The sequence below is a fragment of the Papio anubis genome, chromosome 18 (genome assembly GCF_008728515.1).
Source record: "Papio anubis isolate 15944 chromosome 18, Panubis1.0, whole genome shotgun sequence".
NCBI classification, from domain to species: Eukaryota; Metazoa; Chordata; class Mammalia; order Primates; family Cercopithecidae; genus Papio; species Papio anubis.
This window is the reverse complement of record NC_044993.1, coordinates 15,864,867-15,875,660: the sequence shown is the minus strand read 5'-3', so window position 1 is coordinate 15,875,660 and position 10,794 is coordinate 15,864,867. Positions and strand designations below refer to the sequence as shown.

Here is a 10,794-nt window from a genome sequence, read left to right as displayed (position 1 = left end):
CCTTTTTAAAATGAGTATATATTTGTCTAATAAGCGGAAAAATACAAATAAAAACAAATCATGATTAGTAGAGCATTTCTCATAATTACTTTAAAATGTCTTAGCATAATGAATGATGCATACAGCTATAATTTATCCATCCTTATTTATTTATTGAGTCAGGGTCTCACTCTGTTACCCAGGCTGGAGTGCAGTGGCGCCATCTCAGCTCACAGCAGCCTCTACCCAGGCTTCAGCGATCCTCCTACCTCAGCCTCCCGAGTAGCTGGGACTACAGGCGTGCGCCACCACGCCCAGCTACATTTTTTCTATCTTTGGTAGAGACGGGGTTTCATCATGTTGGCCAGGCTGGTCCCAAACTCCTGAGCTCAACCGATCCACCCGCCTCAGCCTCCCAAAGTGCTGGGATTACAGGCATGAGCCACCACGCCCGGCCTATTCATCCTTATTCATATTATGTAGGAATCAGAGCTCTTCATAATGTCCACTATTATAAATGAGCAGCATAATCAGAGTATTCCCTTGGTCATAACTTCCGTTCCAAACTGTTGCTCAGCTCCCGGCCCAGTGTGACACCCAGGGGTAAGAACCAACTACGTGTGTGCTCACAAACTCACCTGGGGTCTCCCGGCTGCCGAAACTGAGTACCAGGGGCCTAAGCAGAGGGAGCAACTGAGAGAAGGAAGAGAAGTCAAGCCCAGGCCCAGCCCCTTCATCGGCCCTTGCCAGGTCACTCTCTCTCAAGAGGTCAGGATTCACTGACTTCCATGTTTCTCTCCAAATCTGAAGTTTACAAAGTAGCTGAGCTGCTCATCAGGGATACGCAAGGCTACTTTCTGCAGCAGAGAACAGAAGTGAAAGGGAGAAGGGATAAGCAAGAAAGTCTCTGGATTTCAGGAGAAGGAAGACGGCCCAAGGGCAAGAGAAACACATGTGAAGGGTCCAGTGAAGAGACAGGGAGGGGGCAGCTCTGGCCTCCTCTGCTGCCGCTTCCCTCGTTCAATCCATGGCGGTGAGGCTCACACCATTTTCCACTCAGCCTCCTCCGCACAACCTGCATGTCTACCATTTCTTCAAGGGCTGGAGCTGGTTCCACGATGCCTAGCCAAAATCTGAAGGGGGTCTTGGGGCTAGTGACTGCCAATGTGACCAGATTATTATAAAGATGTGGGAAATGTGGCTTTTAAAAAAGTAGGGAAAGGACCCAATTTTCCAAAATGCAAATTTTTCCTTCTACTGCCCCCTGTCATTTGCACACATTTTTGTCAAGTCCAAACATAATTTGAAGTGAGGTAGGTAGTTTCTCTCTACTCATGCCGTTGTCCTTGGGGTGATGTTGGGGGCTGTGCCCTGAACGCACTTGTCTCCCGTGCAGGGGCAGTGTCAGGGCTGGCACCAGTGGCTGGTGGAGCTTCTCAGTTGGCTATTTTCTCAATCTCATCCAAATCATCTGTGTCCAATCGTTCTATCTTCTTATCTGGGGGAAAAATACACAGGTCTCTACCGTGCCCAGGAATGTGCCCCACCCCGGGCCACAGCAATCATTCATTCATCCCCAAAGGCTCCGGGTGCCTGAGCAGGGGGCAGCAGGGCCCCTAGTCACTGACAGCAACAGTCAGAGCCCCACGCCCCGAAGCCCGGTCATGGGGGAGCTGTCCTTGGAGTCCTTGGGTCCTGAAGTCTCCAGGTGTGGCCCTGAGAACTGCCATATGGTCAGAAAGGAGGGGAGTGTGCCAGGGACAGAGCCTCTCTTGGGGCTACAGAAGATCCTACCCCTTTCCTCACTCCACCCCCCTTAGTAAAGGGCACCAGGCACAGGACCCTCCCCGGGACTCACTAAAATGCTCCTGGATTCTGTTCAGGATGTTCATGCTGTGCTTGCTGTCCACCATGTTCACTGCCAGGCCCCTCTTGCCAAAGCGGCCTGTGCGCCCGATCCGGTGCAGGTAGGTCTCGTTGTCAGGGTTCCCGTCCTTGTCCACGGGAAGATCAAAGTTGATGACGACAGACACTTGTTCAACATCGATGCCTATGGGAAGGAGAGATGGAGGGTGAGAGGACTAAGGACAGGAGACAGAAATCACTATTGTCCACAGGTAGGTCAATGCATACCAACTTTGGATAGAGGGAAAGAATTTGGGACAGGCCAACTCTGGGAATTGGGTACAAGAGAGGGCACATATAGGCAGGCAGCAGAACCCAGAGGAAAAGAAGAGAACTTTGGCAGGTGCCAACAAAATCATGAAATCAATCAGGGAGATTGTGTCTCTGGGAGACACAATGTTCTGGAGATGGGCGCCCCTGGAAGAGCAGGCTCCGTTCTCTACCACTCAGATGCCTGTACATTTCCTTCCACCAAGTCAGGACTCCTGGCTTCTGTGAGAGTTCTTTTTCTTTCTTTTTTAATTTTTGAGATGGAGTTTCGCTCTTGTTGCCCAGGCTGGAGTGCAATGGCGTGATCTTGCTCACCGCAACCTCCATCTCCCGGGTTCAAGCAATTCTCCTGTCTCAGCCTCCCGAGTAGCTGGGATTACAGGCGCATGTCACCACGTCTGGCTAATTTTTGTATTTTTAGTAGAGATGGAGTTTCATCATATTGGTCAGGCTGGTCTCGAATTCCTGACCTCAGGTGATTTGTCCACCTCGGCCTCCCAAAGTGCTGGGATTATAGGCGTGAGCCACTGCGCCTGGCCTCTTCGTTTTTTTTTTTGGAGACGGATTCTCACTCTGTCACCCAGGATAGAGTGCAATGGCACAATCTTGGCTCACTGCAACCTCCATCTCCAGGGTTCAAGTAATTCTCCTGCCTTGGGATTGCAGGTGTGAGCCACCGTGCCCAGCATGTGTGAGTTCTTATCACCTGAGGGAAATGCAAACAGTCTCTCCTAGAAAGGAATATTGTCACCAGCCACACCGATCTCCCTGAGACCATACAACTTTCCTGTATACAAGGATTTCTGGCTCTAACTGGGCCTGGGACCCCGAGCCTGGCAGACCAGGTAGGACACGTCCTCTGCTCACCGCGGGCACACACGTTGGTGGTCACCAGAACCTTCTCTTTGCCCTCTCGGAAGCGCTCAATCACCGCAGCCCTCTGCTCCACCATCATCTCCCCACTCAGCAGAGCCACCTGGTGGCCTTCTTTTGAGAGCTCTGCTGCCAGCCAACTAGCTGTTTTACGAGTCTGGAAGAAAAAAAACAATTGAGAAATGAAAAGTATTTGAGTATATATTTTTTCTTTTCGAGACAGGGTCTTGCTGTCACTCAGGGTGATCTCAAAAGTCCTGGGCTCAAGCCATTACCCTGTCTTGGCTTCCCAAAGTGCTGGGAGTAAAGGCGTGAGGCACCACACTCAGCTGAAGATATTTTTGATCTGGAAAACTGCTCCTGAAACCTTGCAGCTAAAGGCTAAATTTCTTAAAATTATAAACCCGATATAGTGCAACAGGGAGTAACAATGTCACCTGGGTTGTAATCTTACAAAAATATTTGTACCTGGCTAGACATGGTGGCTCACACCTGTAATCCTAGCACTTTGGGAGGCAGAGGCACGTGGATCGGTTGAACTCAGGAGTTTGAGAGCAGCCTGGGCAACATGGTCAAACCCTGTTTCTACAAAAAATTTAGCTAGGCATGGTGGCGTGGGCCTGTAAGTCCCAGCTACTTGCAGGAGCTGAGGCAGGAGAATCATTGTAATGGGAGGCAATAAAATGCAGGTGAGGAAATTCTTCTAGATTTAGGAGTCTTAAGAGACATGACAATTAAATGCAACAAGCAAACCTTGACTGGCTCTTGGATTTAACAAAACAAAAAGCAATAAAGATGAGCTGGGCACAGTGCCATATGCCTGGAGTCCCAGCTACTTGGGAGGTTGAGGTGGGAGAATCGCTTGAGCCCAGGAGTTTGAGTCCAGCCTGGGCAAGGTAGTGAGACCATCTCAAAAGAAAAAAAAAAGAATATTTTTTTGCGCCAGGCACAGTGGCTCACGCCTGTAATCCCAGTACTTTGGGAGGCCACATCAGGTGGATCACCTGTGGTCAGCAGTTCAAGACCAGCCTGGGCAATACGGTGAAAACTCCTCTACCAAAAATATAAAAATTAGCTGGGCATGATGGCAGGTGCCCGTAATCCCAGCCACTTTGGAGGCTGAGGCAGCAGAATCACTTGAACCCGGGAGACAGAAGTTGCAGTGAGCCAAGATGAAGCCATTGCACTCCAGCCTGGGTGACAGAGCTAGACTCTGTCTCAAAAAAAGAAAAAAGAATACTTTTGGCACAAGTGGAGGAAGGAGAATGTAGATTATATTTGAGATATTACTGTTATCACTATATCATTACCTTGTATGTTTCTTTGTTTCGAGACAGAGTGTTGCTTTGTGAGCCATGCTAAGTGCAGTGACATGATCACAGCTGACTGCAGCCTCTAACTCCTGGGCTCAAGGGATCCTCCCACCTCAGTCTTCCGAGTAGCTGAGACCACAGGTGTGTGCCACCACATCCAGCTAAATTTTTTTTAAAGAGTTTTAGAGATGGGGTCTCCCGATGTTGCCCACGCTGGTCTCAAACTCCTGGGCTGAAGCGATCTTTCTGACTTGGCCTCCAAAAGTGTTGGGATTACAGGCATCAGCCACTGAGCCTGGCCTCTTTTTTTTTTTTTTTTTTTTTGAGATAGAGTCTCGCTCTGTCACCCAGGCTGGAGTGCAGTGGCGCAATATCGGCTCACTGCAACCTCTGCCTCCCGGGTTCAAGTGATTCTGCTGCCTCAGCCTCCCTAGTAGCTGGGATTACAGGCATGCGCCACCACGCCTGGTTAATTTTGTATTTTTAGTAGAGACAGGGTTTCTCCATGTTGGTCAAGCTGATCTCCAACTCCTGACCTCAGGTGATCCGCCCGCCTCGGCCTCCCAAAGTGCTGGGATTACAGGCGTGAGCCACCGCGCTCACCTGTCTCTTTTATTCTAAAATCATTTTGACATTTTCTTCAGAGATCTTAAATATTTATTTTTTCTATTATCAATGAGAACTATCCTATTTTCTAAGTATTTGCTGTTTGAGACTGGAAAACTATGTGTGTGAATGTTATGACTAACCATCTTGCTGAACTTTTTTTTTTTTTTTTTTTTGAGATGGAGTCTCACTCTGTCGCCAGGCTGGAGTGTAGTGGTGTGATCTCAGCTCACTGCAAGCTCCGCCTCCCAGGTTCACACCATTCTCTTGCCTCAGCCTCCCGAGTGGCTGGGATTACAGGCACCCGCCACCATGCCCAGCTAATTTTTTGTACTTTTAGTAGAAATGGGATTTCACCATGTTAGCCTGGATGGTCTCGGTCTCCTGACCTCATGATCCGCCCACCTCGGCCTCCCAAAGTGCTGCGATTACAGGCATGAGCCACCGTGCCTGGCCATCTTGTTGAATTTTTAATTTTTCTTACAAATATGAGTTGATTCTCTTGGGTTACGCAATAATACATCATCCACAAATAAGACATAAAGTTCAGGGGCTCTATGTTTAGGCTATGTATCCCTTGGGATACTACCATTACCCCCACTAAAGGAGAGCCTGTCTCTTACATCTTCAGAAACCACTTCCTTTCTTCCCACGGCGCCCAGGGGCATCCAGTCCTCCTGAGCCCTGTGGGGAGCTGGCTGAGAGGGAAGGGCCAGGCCTGCCACTGCTGCTACTACTCACATGGCAGAAGATCATGGCTTGAGCAATGGTGATGGCCCCATAGAGGTTACACAAGGCCTGGAACTTCTCGTCTCTGCTGCTGCACAGGACATAGTACTGCTTGATGGTGTCCAGGGTCTCTTCCTCCCGCTTCAGTTTGATAATATTTGGGTCTGGGACCACTTTCTGGGCAAACTTCCAGACAGAGTCTTCAAAGGTGGCAGAGAAAAGCAGCATCTGGCAGTTCCTGGGCAGCATCCTGCAAGGGAAGGCCCTGGCATGTGGCCCCAGGTGGCCCCGGGAAGCAGCGGAAGCACAGCCTCCCCAGCTGGAAGGGTCTAGATGCCCAGGAAGGCTGAAGGGGAAGGAGGAGCAGCAGGCCTAGGTGGGGGACAGGGGTTGGGGTCTCCTTTCTCAGCCCAGGCTGGGAGGGACTGTGGTCAGTGCTGACATGGAAATGGCCTGTCAAACAAATGCTGCTGAGAGTACGAAAGACAAGTCCCTGGCAGAGGCCAGAGGAGGCGTCTGAAGTGAAGGGAGAAGACACTGCAGATGGGGAGGCTGAGGAGTCCTCTGCCCTCGAGATCCCTACCTCTGGATGCGGATGCTCTGATCCTGGTGGCCCTGAGTGGCTATCATGACGTCAGCTTCATCCAGAACAAACACCTTGATTTTCTTGGGATCAATGAACTTGAGCTTGGAGCACCAGTCCAGCACGGTCCCAGGGGTGCCAATGACAATCTGCTCGCTGATCTTCTGGCCTCTTTCCACTGTGGAGACCCAGGTGATTTTCATGGGTATTTCAAAGGCAAAGCCAGCTCTGGAAATCAAAGCCCTGCCCATCCTTCTAGGACTAGGAGAACAAGTTATTTCCAGATTTCAAAACACACATGAGTGTTCCCCTCAGTCTTGGTTTCTTCTGCTGTGAAGTGGGCAGAATGATACCTATCTCAGTGCACTGTGGTCAGGATCAAATCCCACACAGCAATCCTTCAATAAGCATCAGTTCCTTTCTTCTTCCTCCTATAATCCAACACCATCCAACTCTTTTTATGTTTGTTTATTTATTTATTTATTTTGAGACAGGGTCTCACTCTGTTGCCCAGACTAGAGTGCAGTGACACAGTCATGGCTCACTGTAGCATTGACCACACAGGGTCAAGTGATCCTCCTGCCTCAGCCTCTCAAAAGGCTGGGACTACAAGCTGGCACTTCCACGCTGGCTAATTTTTTTTTTTTTGAGATGGAGTCTTGCTCTGTTGTCCAGGCTGAAGTGCAGTGGCGTGATCTCGGCTCACTGCAAGCTCTGCCTCCTGGGTTCATGCCATTCTCCCGCCTCAGCCTCCTGAGTATCTGGGACTACAGATGCCCGCCACCACAACCGGCTAATTTTTTGTATTTTTTAGTAGAGATGGGGTTTCACCGTGTTAACCAGGATGGTCTCGATCTCCTGACCTCATGATCTGCCCACCTCAGCCTCCCAACGTGCTGGGATTACAGGTGTGAGCCACCACGCCCGGCTGCTTGGCTAATTTTTTTTGTGTGTGTGTGTGTGTATGTTGCCCAGGCTGGTCTTAAACCATGTGCTGAAGCAATCCTCCCACCCTGGCCTCCCAAAGGGCTGGGATTGCAGGTGTGAGCCACTGTACCTGGTTTTGCTTACTTTTAAAGAAAGGGAGCTGACCCCAACCTTCCATCCTCAGTCCTGTTAATCCCTCTTTGGTAAGCAGGTACCAGAACTCTGGATGCTAAATTCAAAACTCTACCTTCTTAGCGAAGAACTCTAGATATTAAGAACTCTGTGAGCCATGCATGGATTTTTTTTATCAACCAAAAATCTTATTTTAAGACTGAAAAAGACTGTTAACAAATTAGCAGGTATTCAAATAGATTCAAAGAGAGCAACACAGTTAGGCTCCAGAGTCAGATTGAATTAGAAAGTTGAATATGGTCATCGCATCTTCAAAATTCAAACACCCAACCCCCTACCCTGCTCACTGTTCAGGTGTCGCCTGCTGTACTCACATTTATTGCCTCGAACAGCGTAGGCAAGCTTCAGTTCTGGGTAAAATTTGCCCATCTGCTCAATCACTTTTCCTGTTTGAAGCGCCAGCTCATATGTTGGGGACAGGCACAGACACTGACAGAAAAATCATAAAGGATGAGTTTAGGAGAACCATTTGGTAACAGACCTGAAGGCACCCAGTATGCTGATGTTATTAGCACTTGAATAGCACAGGGAAGCATGTCGTTCCATCCAGGCCCACCTTTCAGCTATAGATTGAAGCCTGCAGCAGGTAGCCCTGGCTTGGCAGAGGGCTTTGGAAGCCATGGTCTAAGGCTGCTGCTTCCAAGCACATCCTCCCAGGTCAGGGCCTGATGTAGGAACTTGCTCTGCCTGAGCCACAGCCTAAGGCGTCAGAAGCTTCAGACCTCTCGTTAATCCCCACCAGATGGCATTGCGCTCCCCAGGGCAAGCAACCCAGGATACCCAGCCCCGCAAGCCCTCACCTGGGGATATCTGTCTGCTGGCTCCACTCGACTGAGCATGGCTAGGACAAAGGCAGCTGTTTTACCAGTGCCAGACTGAGACTGTGCAATCAGGTTCTGTGGGCTAGATCAAGGAAGAACAGAAATGAAACATATTGGTGAAACTCAGTAACATGTCAACGTTCTTTCTGAATGAAAGGCATATTTCCCCCTGATGCTTCTCTGTATTACGCAGGTTTTCTCCACTAAGCACAAATTACTTTCATACATTTTTTAATATGCTGTTAAGAAGCTGCTTAAATTGTAAAATAAAATTATTATTTTAAACGGGCTTACACCAAGAAATTCTCATTCTAGCCTCTAGCACAGCTAGAGGACTCCAGTTTTGTACCTCAAGGGTCACAGGGAAATCAAGTGTGCAGAGTAAGATCTGTACCCAGACAAGTTCCCATCAATATTTTTGGCTGAGGCGTGATGCATTCCAAAATTTGGCTCCTTCTGTGTGTGCCTTTCCCCAGCTTTATGGACAAGATGCTAAGTCAGGTGGATGTTTTAGGGGGAATTTTTACATTCCACTTTATGGGACTCAGCATCATGGGAATAGGTGGCATGTTTGTCATTTTTAAAAAAGATAAATATGGCTCACGCCTGTAATCCCAGCACTTTGGGAGGCCGAGACGGGCGGATCGCAAAGTCAGGAGATCGAGACCATCCTGGTTAACATGGTGAAACCTCGTCTCTACTAAAAATACAAAAAATTACCCAGGCGTGGTGGCGGGCACCTGTAGTCCCAACTACTCAGGAGGCTGAGGGAGGAGAATGGTGTGAACCTGGGAGGCGGAGCTTGCAGTGAGCCGAGATTGTGCCACTGCACTCCAGCCTGGGCGACAGAGCTAGACTCTGTCTCACAAAAAAAAAAAAAAAAAAAAAAGGCTAAATAAGGTAAGGTGGGCAGATCACTTGAGGTCAGGAGTTCGAGACCAGCCTGGCCAACACATGGTGAAACTCCACCTCCATTAAAAATACAAAAATTAGGCTGGGCACGGTGGCTCATGCCTGTAATCCCAGCACTTTGGGAGACCGAGGCAGGCAGATCACGAGGTCAGGAGTTCGAGACCAGCTTGGTCAACATGGTGAAACCCCATCTCTACTAAAAATACAAAAATTAGCCAGGCATGGTGGTGGGCACCTGTAATCCCAGCTACTCAGGAAGCTGAGCCAGGAGAATCGCTTGAACCCGGGAGGCGGAGGTTGCAGTGAGCCGAGACTGCACCACTGCACTCTAGCCTGGGCAACAGAGCGAGACTTCATCTCAAAAACAAACAAAAAATACAAAAAGTAGCCAGGTGTGGTGGCAGGCACCTGTTATCACAGCTACTCAGGAGGCTGAGGCAGGAGAATCACTTGAACCCGGAAGGCAGAGGCTGCAGTGAGCCGAAATCGCACCACTGCACTCCAGCCTGTGTGACAGAGGAGACTCCATTTCAAAAAAGAAAAAAAGATAAATATGCCAGATGCAGTAACACATGCCTGTAATCCCAACACTTTGGGAGGCTAAGGCTGGAGACTCACTTGAGGCCAGGAGTTTGAGACTAGCCCTGGCAACATGGTGATAACCCTGTCTCTACAAATTTTTTTTTTTTTTTTTTTTTTTTTTGAGACAGAGTCTTACTCTGTCGCTCAGGCTGGAGTGCAGTGGTGTAATCTTGGCTCATTGCAACCTCTGCTTCCTGGGTTCAAGCGATCCTCCCACCTCAGCCTCCCTAGCAGCTGGGATTACAGGTGTGTGCTGCCACGCCCAGCTAATTTTTTTTTATTTTTTGTAGACACGGGGTTTCACCATGTTGGCCAGGCTGGTCTCAAACTCCTGACCTCAGGTGATCCACGTGCCTCAGCTTCTCAAACTACAAAAAAATTTGTTTAAAGTCAGGAGGTCGAGGCTGCAGTGGGCTATAATCGCACCACTACACTCTAGCCGGAGAAACGGTGAGAGCCTGTCTCAAAAGGAGCTCACTCTGGTCAGGGTGGGAGCAGGATGTGGAAGGAGGGGAATTCAGGGGCTTCAACTATCAACTGGACATGCTTCCTTTCTTGGCAGGATAGGGCTACAGAGCTATTCTTGGTATTGTACTTTACACCTCTGTGTAGGTCTCAAAAATTTCCAAATAATATTTTGTTTGTTGTTTTTTTTTTTTTCTTTGAGACGGAGTCTCACTCTGTCGCCCAGGCTGGAGTGCAGTGGCGCGATCTCCGCTCACTGCAAGCTCCGCCTCCCGGGTTTACGCCATTCTCCTGCCTCAGCCTCCCGAGTAGCTGGGACTACAGGCGCCCACCACCTCGCCGGGCTATTTTTTTGTATTTTTTTAGTAGAGACGGGGTTTCACCGTGTTAGCCAGGATGGTCTCGATCTCCTGACCTCGTGATCCGCCCGTCTTGGCCTCCCAAAGTGCTGGGATTACAGGCTTGAGCCACTGCACCTGGCTTGTGTTTTGTTTTTTAGAGACAGAGTCTTGCTCTGTTGCCCAGGCTGGAGTGCAGTGGCCGGATCTCAGCTCACTGCAAGCTCCGCCTTCCGGGTTCACGCCATTCTCCTGCCTCAGCCTCCCGAGTAGCTGGGACTACAGGCGCCCGCCACCTC

The 10,794-nt window shown here is 49.4% G+C and overlaps 1 protein-coding gene across 2 annotated transcripts in view; it reads right to left on the bottom strand.

The window, feature by feature from the left end:
• Positions 1 to 10,794, bottom strand: part of DDX19A (DEAD-box helicase 19A) — a 28,547-nt gene continuing 17,753 nt past the window's right edge. For both annotated transcript variants that reach the window (XM_031658098.1, XM_031658097.1), the window contains 7 exons: positions 8,178 to 8,280; positions 7,692 to 7,806; positions 6,259 to 6,436; positions 5,688 to 5,925; positions 3,022 to 3,184; positions 1,838 to 2,029; positions 1 to 1,477 (listed from right to left, as the gene is read on the bottom strand). In XM_031658098.1, the coding sequence (XP_031513958.1) occupies positions 1,416 to 1,477; positions 1,838 to 2,029; positions 3,022 to 3,184; positions 5,688 to 5,925; positions 6,259 to 6,436; positions 7,692 to 7,806; positions 8,178 to 8,280 (1,051 nt within the window). In that variant the 3' untranslated portion in view covers positions 1 to 1,415. The remainder of the gene's footprint in view (positions 1,478 to 1,837; positions 2,030 to 3,021; positions 3,185 to 5,687; positions 5,926 to 6,258; positions 6,437 to 7,691; positions 7,807 to 8,177; positions 8,281 to 10,794) is intronic.